This window comes from Oryctolagus cuniculus, chromosome 11 (genome assembly GCF_964237555.1).
Source record: "Oryctolagus cuniculus chromosome 11, mOryCun1.1, whole genome shotgun sequence".
Lineage (NCBI taxonomy): Eukaryota > Metazoa > Chordata > Mammalia > Lagomorpha > Leporidae > Oryctolagus > Oryctolagus cuniculus.
In genome coordinates, this window is record NC_091442.1 from 17536911 (window position 1) to 17552060 (window position 15150).

A 15150-nucleotide genomic window follows, 5' to 3' on the forward strand; every position below is an offset into this window, starting at 1 on the left:
TTCACGTTGTGATGTCAGCACTGTCTGGGGCCTCACTGGAAATGGCTGATTCATGCACCTCTTCCAGGGTGAACATTTCTCCAGATTGAGTCACGCAAAAAGAAATGGAGGGCCTTAACGTTCAGCTGTGCAGTTGAGATGCGGAGCTTTCTGTGTGTTAAGGGTCTGTCCACTTCTGGTGACCTAGGCCTGTCATTTCTGTAGCCCCTCACATGCTTACATTAAATCAGCTGTTGCCTAGAACGGACATCTTTTTCATCTGAGCCACCAACGGACAAGGGCTAAGATGTGCTGTCAGTTCTAGAGGGCAAGAGTCCCTCCAAGAGAGGACTAGATACAGAAAACGCACTTGTTCATTCTAAAAGTTTTCCTTACTTAGGACTTTGACTTGAAGCTTTTTGTTTTTATTAACTCCTCACCAACAGAAAGCTCTGGATGAACTAGAAGGGAAACTCGTGTGTGTTGTATGCCTTCCTCACCCTGCCTGGGAGCCTGTACCTGTAGATTTGGGGTGTGATGATGGTCATGACAGCTGTCAGTATGTTGTAATAAGAAGCACGGTAGCTCCAGGGCCTACCACCCACATCTTCTAAGCTGTGGCGTGTTTCTCCACTGGAAGCAACTTTACTTGTAAATTTTGGCTTCCAGAGGATCTTCACAGGTACTTTAGGGATTTTCAAAAAGAAGGGAAAGATTTAAGGCATAGATTGGTTTTGTTTCTTAGCTACTTCAGTAAAACAGGGTACAGTGGCTATTTAGGTGCCACTTGAGAATGGTACACTAGATCAGCCTGGGTTTCCACTCATGATTGACAAGAGAGGTACTTCTGGTCTAAGAAAGGGAGGTTAATTAGCTAGTGCTCCCCAGTACTAGTTACATTTTCACTCCGGAGCTGATTTCTGGCTGGGGCTTTCTTATTGCCCTATTTTAGGTAGCTCAGTGGTTGAAAGTGTTGGCGCCCAAATTTGAATCCCAATTCAGTCACTTGCTAACCATGTGATCTTGGACAAGTTGCTAAACTCTTCTAGGGCTCATTTTATGCATCTGTAAAATGAGGATAGTCCTAGTTTCTGCCTCCTGAGACAGTTCTGATAAATATGTGAGACCATGGAAAGTGTTTTGCACAGTGCTTAACACATAGGTTCTCAGTGATACTCACTGTTGTCACCAGTCTACTTAAGAGAGAAGTACATTCAGACAAGAGGCTCCCATACCTCTTTACCAGAGTTTTCTCTGTCAGGCCCTCCCATGGTATCCCATGGCCCAAGAGAGTGTTCTGAATGTTAACTACTGGATATCGTAGGTGTTTGTCTACTCCTGTTTCTAGATTACTGATCTGTGCTGTGTGTTCAAGGGCAGCAAACAGTTTCTGTAAATGACCCTAGAGTATCTTAAACTTGTAGGCCACATACAATTTACTGTTGTATACCTCCCCACTTTTTTTTTTTTTTTTTTAAGATTTATTTATTTTCTTTGAAAGGCAAGTTACAGAGAGAGAAATCTTCATTCCCCAAATGGCCCCAACAGCCAGGGTTGGGCCAGGCTGAAGTTAGGAGGCAGGAGCTTCATCCAGATCTCCCACATGGATGCAGGGTGCCATCTTCTGCTGCTTTTCCTAGGAGCATTAGTAGGGAGCTAGATCGAAAGTGGAGCAGCCAGGACTCAAACCGGTACCCATATAGGATGTCGGCACCACAGGCAGCAGTTTAACCTCCTATTCTTCCCCTTTTTTATCCTCTAAAAATATAAGAGCCGTTCTCTAAGTGTGAGGGCCACGTAAAAGTGTCTGCAGGCCACAGTTTGCTGACCCTTATTGTCTCTCTGTTCTAATTGGCAAGGTCTTGAATCCCAAGATGATTATGTGCCATCATTCAGGATGCAAAAGATGGTGTTCAAGGGGCCAGTGTTGTGGTGTAGCCAGTAAAGCTGCCAGTCTGCAATGCCAACATCCCATCTGGGTACCAGTTCCTATCCTGGCTGCTCCACTTGTGATCTAGCTCCCTGCTAATGGCCTGGGAAGGCAGTGGAAGATGGCCCAAGTGCTTGGGCCCCTGCTACCCACATGGGAGACCTGGAAGAAGCTCCTGGCTCCTGGCTTAGGCTTGGTGCAGCCTTGGCTGTTGCAGCCATCTGGGGAGTGAACCAGCAGATGGAAGATCTCTCTCTGTCTTTCCTCCTCTCTCTGTAACTCTTATTTTCAAAAATGTAAATAAATCTTAAAAAAAAAAAAAAAGGATGCCATTCAGATATATTAAGTTAAAATGTTAAGACTAGAGTCCGGTTGAAAAGGTTGAAAAATACCACAATCTCTCCCACATCCATTATAGTGGTTTTTTTTTTTTTTTTTTTTTTTTTTTTTTTTTTTTTTTTTGACAGGCAGAGTGGACAGTGAGAGAGAGAGACAGAGAGAAAGGTCTTCCTTTTTGCCGTTGGTTCACCCTCCAATGGCCGCCGCGGCCGGCGCGCTGCGGCCGGCGCACCGCGCTGATCCGATGGCAGGAGCCAGGAGCCAGGTGCTTTTCCTGGTCTCCCATGGGGTGCAGGGCCCAAGCACCTGGGCCATCCTCCACTGTACTCCCTGGCCACAGCAGAGGGCTGGCCTGGAAGAGGGGCAACCGGGACAGAATCCGGCGCCCCGACCGGGACTAGAACCCGGTGTGCCGGCGCCGCTAGGCGGAGGATTAGCCTAGTGAGCCGCGGCGCCGGCCTATAGCGGATCTTTTAAAATCCAGTTCCTGAGACCAAGGCAGGGTTTGTGAAGAAATCACAGCAGGCTTGACAGGACACCAACTGAAGACGCTCCACACCCATAACATTCGCTTTGAAGCCTCAAGTTGTGATTTTAATTTTAAATTCCTGGGGTTTTGCACCATCAGGTCTCATGTCTGGAGCAGTCATGTTTTATGAAAATAGTGTCTGTTGCTGTGAAGGAAGCTAACCATAATGAACGTGAGCATGACACTTGTTCCTAGCAAAACAGAAAAATGCAAGTATAGTCTTGGTGAAATGACAGTATTAAATCGCAAGTGACGATGATAAAGCAAATATTTAAATTCACAGCTTAAATGGTGTTTGTAAAATGTGATTGCCAGGGAGAGAGCATGCCAGTTCATTACTCCTTAAAGCTGATTCTCTTTCGGCAGAATCATTCCAGGGAAAACGTAGTGCTTATTTTAAACAAACTGCTCCCTGCTTCTTTCAAGGGTGTGCATAAGCAACCTTTATTTTTCAGTCACCATCTTGTCTTTGAGGTGTTCGTGGACAGGAAATGTCTCTTGTGCGTGCTTATTCCTTCTGCACAGGAACTCTGGGGTGATTTCTCCTGGACTGCAGTTTAGCTCACGGGATGCCTCATTTATCCCTAGGAGAGTTCCAGTGATGGAGGCGATGGCATTTTTGGTGAAAAGAAGGATGACAGCCGGGCAGGTGAGACTGTGCCCCTCTGAAGGCAAAGAAAAATAAGGTCCCAGTTTGTAGTTATGCTGGAGTTCATGTGTCATAAAAAGACTATTTTTTAAGGAAACTCTTTTTGAAAAACTAAGTAAGTTGTCTTTTATCAAATTCTTCTGGAGTCACACATAGAGCTTTAACATGGCCGTGATCACGACTCTTGATAATATCTTAAGTTAGGATAGTGTCTGAGAGCTAAGAAAGAATTGTGATTTCTTTTTTTTTTTTTTTTTTCCAATAGAAGTTTGATTGGTTTGGGGTTTTTTGTTTTTATATTTTCTGAGTTCAGGCTTAACTGAGGCTTTTGCCATTGGAAGGACCAGCTACACAAAAGCCTCTATTTCTGTAAAGAAAAGGTAACAGAGGGCCTGCGCCTTCGTATTCTTTAGAGCAAAGGTCCTCAAATTAGTTCTGCCCCTAAAGAAGGGTGCATCTGTATTTGAGAGATAACAACATAAAATTGTTTCCAAAGCAAATGCAACCCTTCCCACTTTGCTGAGTAATTCCTGAGCCAGTTGTTAAAATAGTAACTATTTTATTAAAGTATTGAGTCAGCTTTGTTTTTGAATAAAATCTAGAAACCAGTCCCCGCTGTGTTAGCTCTGTTGGTAAATGCTAATATCCTCACTGGTGTTTGAAGCCCAGGATGGCTCCGACCCAGACAAATCACCCTGGCCAGCCTCATCCGCCCTCACAGCTCGTCTCAGACGACTGGTCACCGTTTACCAGCGCTGTAACCGCAAGGAACTCTGCCGACCTGAGATTATGGGACCAGGTAACCAAGGATACTGGGTTCAGGAAGAGATGTTCAGGAGAAGCTCAGAAATGGACCTCATCAACAAGGATGCCCAGAAGAGGTAAAAGCCATTGGCCAAAAGGGCATGCTGAGCTGCCCGCTGGGGAGAGGTGACCAAAGGTAAAGCTGAGAGCTGAGGCGGCACGGATGTCTGTGTTCTCATGTGAAGTTAGGTTGCCTCCAGAACTCATCAGGTCTAGCCTGCAGCCGTGATGGCGTTGTCTTGACTGAGGAATCTGATGAGATGCAGGACGCCAGCCGGTCAGTTTCCAGACTTTCATGACTGGCCAGCTTGACGCTCTTCCCTGAGTCCAGTCTCTGGGGATATAATTTAAAAACACCACACTGGCATATTTCAGATCCCCTTGTTCTTTCAGCAATGAAGGGAATAGTGTGCATTGAAGCTGTCTTATGCAGCTACAGTCTGTGTCAAGCCTTGGAGTGTTACAGAAACCTGGAGTGGGGAAGCTCCCTTTGTTCAAACAGGCACCAGAGACAGAGGAGGATCAAGCAGTTGATTACACTAGTGGGCTCAGCTGGAGTCATCTCTTGAGAACTGAACAATCCCAGGATTCTTACAATATTTATAGGTTCATCAGCATCGCACCTTAGCTGTCACAGCATTGGGGATTTAAATTGCAGCCTACGTGACTTAGGACCACACTTCCAATGGTTGGTGGGCCCGGTATGTTTGTAAAAGAGATACCAGGGGCAGATTTACTAGGACAGATGTATGACTGGAGGTTACAGAAGCAGAGCTTAGGGCGTCTTCCCTCCCCAGACAAGGGAACAGCGGGCAGCTGCTGCTCTAGTTAACTGCGAGCAGCCACTTTTCCAGGTCTGTGTTGGGAGGAGGGGTCTGCTTCTGTCTCTGTCTCTGGATGCGGCTGTATCCTCTACAGGAGGGCACTAAACCATAAATCACAGGCCCAGAAGGAAGGCGTAAGCTCTTGGAGTTACTCTGTCAGCACAGGCTGGGAATGATGCCACCAGGAAATGTCAGCAGAGCCGCCATCTTTGAGTCTTTGTGTCTCAGGGTCCTGATAAGCTTCTGGTGAATTAAAAAGAACACCATGTAGCAAGTTCATTTGCTTCCTGGTGCTCCTTTTGACTTTGTAAGACTTGCTGATTCATGAAAAATATCTGACCTGCCTTGCAGAGCTCCAAAGAGAAGAACTAGAGCCCCTTCTTCCCTGCTTCTCCCTGGTCCACGGACCCTCTCCCCATGCACGCTGCTAGCTGGACTCCCAGTGGTGTGGAGTGCACCATGCCCAGGGACCCCTCTCTAGACTGCAGCCTGTAATCTTCTGGCTCCCTGAGTCAGCATCTTCATCTTGTAGGATGTAAATAGGAGGACCTTTGTCTGCCTACTGCTATGGGCAGCCCACCCACATGAAAGCAGGAAGAAAGGCAGCTAGGGGGACCTCGGGGTCTGTGTACCAAGGTAGTGTCTTTCCTCTACCATTCCTCAGCTGTGAGAAGAAAAGTTGAACTTACTGGTCTAGGAGGGCCCTGCAGAATCCTGTGACTGTGTGCTTGTCATCAGGGCAGGATATGTGTGGTGTTTTTGAAAGCTTTATTTCCTCTAAGCAGAAGCAAGTAGGTGATTCCTAGAAATGTTGACTCCAGAGATAACAACTCATCATGTGACTTAGGGAGGAAAATACCAGAAGAAAGAGCTGGAAGATTTGAAAGTGTTTACCTCTTTGGGGTATAGGCTGTTTTTGTTGTAAAAGTCTGTCAGCCCAATTTAACTTAAGCAAAAATAAAAATAAATCATGAAATAGACAAACCAGCCCTACCTACTTTCTTGATCTGATAGCTTTTACAGTATGTACTCAATAAGCAACTGAGGGCTCACCCTCCCTGCCTGATTAATCTGCAGGTGGACAAGGAGAGAGCAGGCTGACTTTTACCGAACAGTGTCTTCCTTTGGTGTCATTTATGATCAAGATAAAAAAACCTTTGACTGGACACAGTTCCGCATAATTTCCCGGTTGGACAAGAAGTCGGATGAGAGCCTGGAACACTATTTCTACAGTTTCGTGGCCATGTGCCGGAGTGTCTGTCGTCTGCCCGTGTGGAAAGATGGTGGTGAGAAAACCCAGTCAGTGCATTGTCACATGAGACCACTTTGCTGAAGTTCACTTTGCAGCATTTCCTTAGACAGAGCTGTGGCAGTAGAGTCTGCCTGAGGCGGGAACTCATGGAAGGACAAGAAAAGTTTTAGAAATTCATGATCTTGTTTTTAATTTTTTTTAATCTACTTAAGAATCAGAGAGATATAGCTCCCATCTGCTGGTTTACTGCCCAAATGCCTGAAACAGCTGAGGCTAGGCTAGGCTAGGCCAGGCTAGGCTAGGCCAAAGGCAGGAGCTGGGAACCTGACCCACACCTCACACTCTGGCATGCACAGACACCCCCACCTTTGCACCTGATGTGGTGTGGAATGAGTGTTTCCATTCAGGTCTGGAAGCTGAGTATATTGGAAAGTTCTGGACTGTAGAGTTAAGACTAACAAGACCTGGATTCAAAGCCAGGTAGCTTATCTGAGCCTGTTTCTTTTTCCTAAAACAGGGACAGTGATTTTAAGTTCTTGTGAGAACTAGATAAGCATATGGAGTTCCTAATGCAGAGAACACATAATGTATGCTTAACAAGTGGGAACTAATGCTATTTCCAGAACTGACATTCTTGGGCTTGTTTCACCCCACTGGGTCTGTCCTTGTTTCATAAAAGCCTTCCTTTCCCTTTTACTGTCCATGTAGCAGGACCCCCACCCCCCCAAACTGCCATGCTCAGAAGCCAGGGCTCCGAAGCCTAAATCACAGGGCCCAGATGAACAGGGGATAGCCGAGGGCCACCTCTGGTGATGGGCTTTGTCTCCCTCTTTCTCCAGGTCCCCCTGACGCCACCATCTACGTTGAACCCATCACCGAGGAGCGGGCTGCAAGGACTCTGTACCGCATCGAGCTGTTACGGAAGATCCGAGAGCAGGTGCTCACGTGTCCTCAGCTGCACGAGCGTCTCCAGCTCTGCAGGCCCAGCCTCTACCTCCCGGTCTGGTGGGAGTGTGGGAAGCACGATCGCGACCTGCTCATCGGCACCGCCAGACACGGGCTAAACCGCACCGACTATTACATCATGAACGACCCCCAGCTGTCCTTCCTGGACGCCTATAGAAACTATGCCCAGCATAAAAGAACCAACACCCAGGCACCAGGCAGTCTCTGCTGTCTTTACCAGACCAACAGCAAACTGTATGAATCCCTTACCTATACTCAGAGGAGCAGGACTTCAGAATGCCTTGAAAATGAACCTGAGAATCTAGTGAAAATAGAAAGCAGAGATGACCCTCTCAGTCTGCCTGGGGGCAGCTTACCTGATGTAACCTGTGAAAACTTTCTCTCTAAAGTTCAGGATGTCATGTCCATCAGCCACGGCGAAAGTCTGCTGCCCGAGTCCTTGGAGAACGTGATGTACAGTAAGAAGGTGCTCTGCCGCCAGCCAGGCTCTTTTCAGGAAAGTCCAGGCACCAGTGCAGAACCCAGGAAGGATGCTGCTGCCATGTCCGTGGGCACAGACGGGAGCTGCCAGCCTGGCCGCCACGAGGCAGAAGTGGCTCCCAGCCCCTCTTTTATGGGTAGCCTAGAAGCAGGAGTAGCTCAGATGAACATTAAAGATGGAAAACATCTGCTGATGCCTGTTTCAAAGGAAGGGGAGCCGTGCTGCCATGAAGTGGGACAGAGGCCTGAAACCATCGGGCAGTTAGACACCAAATGCTTACCTTCGCCGTCCTCTGATCCAGGAAATGAAAGTGGGCTTGTAGACATGTGCAACCTTAGTGTCTGTGACTCCAAAGGAAACCTGTCGTCGGATCCGCAATTAATTGATGTATTAGAAAACAAAAGTTTAGCAAGTAAACTGATTCTGGGTCAGAACCACAGTGATGAGGAGGAGGAAGAGGAGGAAAATGAGGAGGAAAGCTTGGCTGTGGTAGCAGGCATGAGGGAAATGCCACCGGTTTTGCATCTCTCTGAGCCTTCTCCAAATATCCTAAGGGAAAAGAGCCGAGGCCTCCACGTGGATGAAACACAGAAAGGAAGCCTGGAGGCAGGAGGCCAGACTCCTGGACCACAGAGGGCCTTTCCCTCGGAAGCCTGTCAGTGTCACTGCAAGCACATGGAGAGGTGGGCACGGGGCCTCGAGCATGAGGAATTTGAAGTAGAAAAACCCAAGACTTATAACCCGGACCCCTACAGCATCAACACCAGTAGTATCTCGATGGAAGCTGAACCCACTGCTGTTGCACCAGAGCCATTTCAAGTGACGCGTGGGCTTTTAAAAGAACCTTGGAAGGAAAGTGCAGAGGGAAAAAAAGGTTTCCCCATGTATGTTCCCGAAGGAAGTGACCTCAAGTCAGAAGACCTGGAGTTTGAGAATAAAGATGATTTTGATAGAGATGGAGCCTGCCATAGCCAAGGTATGGAACTGGGGAGCTTGTGTTTGGGGTACACCAGTCCTCACATAGGGCTAGGGCTAGGGCTAGGCTAGGGCTAGGGCACTGTTCCCATACTTTTACAACTTCTGAAACAGGCCTGCCTACCCTCAGCCTGTGTTCAGAACCAAGGTCCCAGGCCTTGGTCAGTCCTGGAGATGGAGGAAGACCAGCCAATTGTAGCAGCTTTGCTGCATCAGCTGTGATTTGGGAAGGGGCTTGTGTGTTTTTATGAAGTAGATGCTAAGTGTAGCGTCCAAGGGAAAGTAGTTTCTTTCTCTCCCACATGAGGTACTTCAAACTGGCTTGGAATCAGAAACCTGCACTATAATATAGGCACCATGAGTTTTCAGGAGCTCCAAAACTATAAGTAAATTTGGTATTTAAGTTGAGCAGAGAGAAGTGCCATTTATTCATGTTATTGTCAAGATACTGTGGTTTTTATGTAAGTGCATTTGGTATAAGTTCCTTTTGCTAATTATTCATAAATAAGAATAACAAAGTCGAGCATAGTGGTTAGGATGCCACTTGGAATGCCTGCATCCCGTATTGGTGCACCTGGTTTCAAGTCCCAGCTCTGCTTCCGATCCAGCTAACGGGCACCCTGGGAGGCATCAGGTGATGGCTTAAGTACTTGGGTTCCTGCACCCACAGAGGAGACCCAGATTGACTTTAGCCTGGTCCAGCCCTGGCTGTGTGGACATTGGGAAGTGAACCAGAAGATGGGAGATACACCCCTCTCTCTCTTTCTTTCAAGTAAATAAAAATTTAAAAAGAGGGACAAAGAGAGAGCAGCAAAGCTGAACTTCTTGAGTTATCTAGCTTTTTATGTCTAAACTTTCCCCACCCTTGTGTCGCTCCTCCGCCCGTGGATGAACGACACCGGACGCTGTTGATCCCCCTTCAGTAGGGTTTTTATTACAGTAAAGCAAGAGCAAGTAAAGAGAAGAAAAAAGGAGCGATCAAACGAACTGTGCCGTCTCTATCCCCCCTTTATAGTCCTCTCCCACCAATCCGTGCCCTGCTGGCGTTCCTGCAGTCATCACACCAGTCAGGTCTCTGTCCACTCGCTGAGCGCGCCGTTCTCTTCCAGTCAGGGGTTGGATCAGCTCCTGCAACTTCTAGCAGTCATGTTCTGCAACTTTCAATTCCGCATTCTTGTACTTCCTCTCAGGCCCTGCCTCCCACACCTTGATTTTCATAAGTGGAATTAGTGTCTGTCTTGGGAAGGAAAGTCTCTGAATCCAAATGAAGATGTACATAGTAGCTAGGATAAGGACTGAGATGCTGGGTTGAAATTGGCTTGATTGAATTACCACTCCAGGCAACCCAGAGAGCCAGTCTACCACCACCATGCCCCAGTCCTCCCCGCCCCACACCCCAAAGGATTGCCACCATGTGTTGCATTATAAAACCTACATCACTTGTGAAAAAAATCACCAAATAGTCTTTGGAATCCCAGACAATCAAATGAGTGCAGGGTAAGAACAAATGTGGTTTAGAGGAGAAGAAATGTTCCTGAACTGATGTCTTTTAGTGTCTGCATCTGCCTTGCTAAGTTAGAATAGAGGTATTAGTGCACATGGTGAGATTCGGGGAACATCACGTACAAACACACATGGATGTGGGAGTCCCTTGCTCCAGTGCTTTTGCAGGTGCTGCTTCTGCAGTCCTCGGAGGGGGGTCATCCCCGTAGTATGTGTGGGATTGATAGGGCCGGGAGGATTAGTGCTGATTTCCAGACTAGCAATCTGCAGCCCTGAAGGGATGGTTATTGGTGCACCTGTCAGAGCCAGCACCCAGATCTCCTGGCTCTTGAGTTTCTTTTCCATGTCATTTTGCTTTTTCTTAAAACTTACAGCTTATGTTAAGGCCTACAGGACTCAGCATGACCTAGATAGGCGTGGGGAACATCCTGCCCACAGGCTGTATAATACTGGCAAAATCATTTCATCTGGCCCTGCCAAGACAACCAAGGCAAGGCTAGAAAATCTAGCAGGCTAGTTTTTAAACATAATTCTGGTGGCCTGTGATGATGTTATAAATATCCCAGTGGCTCTTGGCAGGAAAAAAGGTTCCCAGCCCTGATCTAGATAGTTCCTGCCTTCTGGCCATGTTTTGGTTCCTCATGTCCCAGAATGCCCTTCCCCTGGGCAGCCTCACCTTCAAGGTGGTTGCCCCTGCGGATGCCTCTGTGGGGAGCAACTCGGACTAGACTAAGTTACTGGACTTATTCTATGCATCTGCTCTCCCACAATATGGCGCTGGGAGAGGAGGAAACAGCTTCTACACAGCTGCCTCCAGTTCAGCCAATAAACTGTAGGACCTGCTCCTGATTGGAGGAGAGCAGCGTACTCGGCGTGTGGGTAGCAGAGTGGGGATTGGTGGAAGAGGACTGTAAAGGAGGAGACAACATGCACCAGGAACATCTATCTGAAGGAACACCTGTGCAGCCCCCGAGAGAGCCGGCCGGCGGTGTGCCGCTCCCCCGCAGAAGTGGGGAAAGTGGCAGGGGGAACCACCCTTCCACGGAGGTGGAAGGGACGGCAGCCAACCTGGGAAGAACCAGCAGCAAACCCGGGGAGGGCCGAGCAGACAAAAGAACAGCGCAGGGTCCTGTGTCGTTCCTCCACGAAGACGGGGAGCGACATGCCTCTCCACGGCCAGCTTGAGCATCCCTTCCTCTTACTCCCCATCATAGCACCTGGGATCTCCCCTCTGCTGCATTGTCACCACTGACGATTTCAGTTGTTCTTTCACTGTTACTGCCTTCCTGCTTGTTCTCCACCTTGAGACTGTTGCGCCTCGAGGGCCACATCTGTCTTGTTTATCCTTGGGTGCTCCAGGCCTAGCTTATGAGAAGTGAAATCTTCACATTTCAGAGGATAGACATTCCTTGACAGTTTCACCAGGAAAAGGGGTCTACAGCTCTTCTTGCCTTGGGCCTTTTGCTGCCATCTGTTCATTGTCTGTCATTACTGTAAGCAGACCTTTGAAGATCCATTTCATGTTGACCGCTGACACGGAAACAAATGAGTTGCCTTTCTCTCTTTCAGTCAGTAAACTGAAACGTTGTGGGTTTCTTTACATCATTTTTTCCCGTAAACCTGGTCTGTTTTACCTTTGTTGAACGTTTCATGGCCTTTCATCCTTTATCATCCATACCACCCTCTTGCTTGCTGTGTTAACATTTCATACTTTGTCCCTTCAAATGTGTCAAAATATTATACTGTTCAGTTTCCCCTTGCTTACTACAGCAAATGAGAAAGCCTCTTTGTGTCATTCATTTCCCCACACTCTCGGATACATGGGAAGATTTCCTTTCTTTGTGGTGGTTTTAGAGTGTGGATGCAAGCTTTTTTTTTTTTTTTTAAGCATTTGGGTCAACTAGTTCTTTTTTTAATTTTTACTATTTTCATTGTTTTTGAAGCATAATGAGAGAGATGGATGGAGAGAGATCTTCCAGCCACTGGTTCACTCTACCAGTGAACCAGTACTCTGGACCAGAATCAGTACTGGGCCAGAAACCTAGTACTCTGTCCTGGTCTCCAGGGTGGTAAGGACCCAAGGACTTGAGCCATCACCTGCCACTTCTCAGGGTGCACGTTAACAAGAAGCTGGATCAGAAACAGCGTACCTGGGACTCAGCAGGCACTCCCCTGTGGAATGCAGGTGGCCCACGTAGACTGCTGCACCATGGGCCTACCCTGGATGCAGACCCAGTCACCGGATGTCTCGCACTGGTAGCCCTGGAGCAGCGTTCCCCTTTATGGCTTCACTGATGTGATTCTCTTGGAAAGAGAAGATTTAGTAGTTAATAGAGCACGGAATAGACTTAATTTAAAACAAAAAACAGAGATTGGATGTTGTGATCTCTCAGACCACTACTGTCTCCCAGGCATCTAATTTTTTTTTATCTTTCTTCCCAGATTACCCAGGGAAATACTCTGAAGAGGAGAGCAAGAGCTCGACCTCGGGCATTGCGGGAGATACGGGGGATGACGTGCAGGAAGCTCGTGCTCCCACCATTGCCCAGCTGCTCCAGGAGAAAACCCTCTACTCCTTCTCAGAGTGGCCAAAGGTACCACCCACAGCAAAGCACTCTCAGCTTTGAATCCTTCCCTTTATTTATGTTTTTTTCACCCTGCTCAGTGGACGGCAGGCTTGGCCTAGCCGGGGTGCGCCTTTGGCCCACATGGTTTGTTTTTTTTGTTTTTTTTGTTTAAGATTTATTTTATTTATTTATTTGAAAGACAGAGTTACAGAGAGAGGTCTTCCATCCGCTGATTCACTTCCCAGATGGCTGCAACGGCTGGAGCTGCGCTAATCCGAAGCCAGGAGCTAGGAGCTTCTTCCGGGTCTCCCACGCGTGTGCAGGGGCCCAAGGACTTGGGCCATCTTCTACTGCTTTCCCCAGCCATAGCAGAGCGCTGGATTGGAAGAAGAGCAGCCGGGACTAGAAATGGCGCCTGTGTGGGATGCCGGTATTTCAGGCCAGGGCTTTAACCTGCTGCGCCATAGTGCCAGCCCCAAATCCTTCCATTTAAACCTTTTAGAGTATTTCTGAGTATATAGGTTCAGAGAAATGTCTAATACCTTTAAAAGCTATCAGTTATGTAACATTTGAACATTAAAGACATGTACACTTGGCTTCTTTGACCATATGGTGAAAGTGTAAAATTGTGGCATGTGCTGCGGCTCACTTGGCTAATCCTCCACCTGCAGCACCTGCACCCCAGGTTCTAGTCCCAGTCGGGGCACCGGATTCTGTCCCGGTTGCCCCTCTTCCAGGCCAGCTCTCTGCTGTGGCCCGGGAAGGCAGTGGAGGATGGCCCAAGTGCTTGAGCCCTAGTCTCCCGTCATGGGAGACTAGGAGGAAGCACCTGGCTCCTGGCTTCGGATCAACGCAGCACGCTGGCCGTATCAGACATTTTGGGGGTGAACCAACGGAAAAGGAAGACCTCTCTCATTGTCTAAATCTGCCTGTACAAAAAAAAAAAGTGTAAAATGGTTCTCATATTTATAGCACTGTGGCTTTAATTTTCATTGTCCGGACTGTGAAATTTATTTGAAGGTTTATGATGTGATTATGTTTGAGTGAGTTCTTTCCTAATTAGTGTTATGGTATAGTGGGTTAGTTAGTCCACTGCTTGGAACTCCTGCATCCCATATTGGAGTGCCTGGTTCAGGTCCTGGCTACTCCACTTCCAATTCAACTTCCTGCTATGCTTATCCTGCAGAGGCAGATGATGGCTCAAATGGGTGAGTCCCTGCCACTTACATGGGAGACCCAGGTAGAGTTCCAAGCTCCTGGCTTTTGCCTGACTCAGCCCTGAACCACTGGATGGAAGTCTCTCTCTCTCTCTCCCTCCCGCCTCCCTCTCTCTCTCTCTCCCCTTCCCTCCCTTCTCCCTCCCTCCTCTCCCTTTTCTCTCTTCCTTTCAAGTAATTAAAAATAAATAAAATAAATGCATTCATTTACAATCAGCTTGTTCTGGTGAGAAAACATGGCCCTTGATCTCCAGGGACTGAATTGGGTAACTTGGAACTTCCTCCTGTTGTTTTTCCCTAGGATCGCGTGATAATTAACCGGCTGGATAATATTTGCCACGTGGTGTTGAAGGGGAAGTGGCCCTCCAGCCAGCAGTGTGAGCCCTCAGGCACACTGCCCACCCCCATCTTACCCAGCAGCGTGGGTTCTCGAAGCGGCCTCTCAGAACCAGACGCAGCAGAACACAGCTTCAGCAATGGGGCGGCACTGGCGGCCCAGATCCAGAAGGTGAGGCCGGCACCTTCCGGAAGGGCACCTTCCACTTCACTGAGTCGTTCATTCAGCAGACATGTACTGAATGGATAGAGGATTTTTTTGGTCAAGCATTAATGTTAATTAAGGAATGTAGACTCCACCCTTAGCCAGTGGAAAGCTGTTAAAAGTTGCAGAGCAGAGAAACGCGTGATGAAGGCAGTTTTGCAGCGCAGCTGGATGGCGTGTGGATTGGTGAGGTGAGGGTCAGCAGGAAGGAGCGCCTCCTGTGGCTGGGGGCCCAGGTGGAAAACTGAAGAGCGACGGAGGCTCCCGACTCTAGGTCACAGGCAGAGTGGGTGCAAGGAAACGAAGAAAAGTTGGCAGGAACAACTTGATAGTGAGTATATGATGGAGTCTTCAAAAAGTTCATGGAAAAGTAGTACTATCAAGAAAACATGCCTAGATTGCTGTTCTGTCTTTGTGCCAAAATAAACTTTCTCTTTTAATTCCGTTTTTCTGCAGTTTTTCCAGTACCCTTGTAAAAAAAGGGAGGCATGGGTGGATCAGTGTATTCAGCCTGTGAGGGGAGAGGTGGGCCGCCAGAGCGGTGGCAGCTGATGGAAATTAGGAAATCAAGGCAGGAGTGAGCGTCTCTGTGGA

The 15150-nt window shown here is 47.9% G+C and overlaps 1 protein-coding gene across 5 annotated transcripts in view; it reads left to right on the forward strand.

Annotated features, from left to right (window-relative positions):
- The window catches only part of CHD6 (chromodomain helicase DNA binding protein 6), a 241382-nt gene that overhangs the window by 211216 nt on the left and 15016 nt on the right, over positions 1-15150 (forward strand). For all 5 annotated transcript variants that reach the window (XM_008274447.4, XM_070051833.1, XM_070051832.1 and 2 more), the window contains 6 exons: positions 3366-3426; positions 4091-4307; positions 6132-6340; positions 7146-8729; positions 12674-12825; positions 14317-14523. In XM_008274447.4, coding sequence (XP_008272669.3) covers positions 3366-3426; positions 4091-4307; positions 6132-6340; positions 7146-8729; positions 12674-12825; positions 14317-14523 — 2430 coding nt within the window. The remainder of the gene's footprint in view (positions 1-3365; positions 3427-4090; positions 4308-6131; positions 6341-7145; positions 8730-12673; positions 12826-14316; positions 14524-15150) is intronic.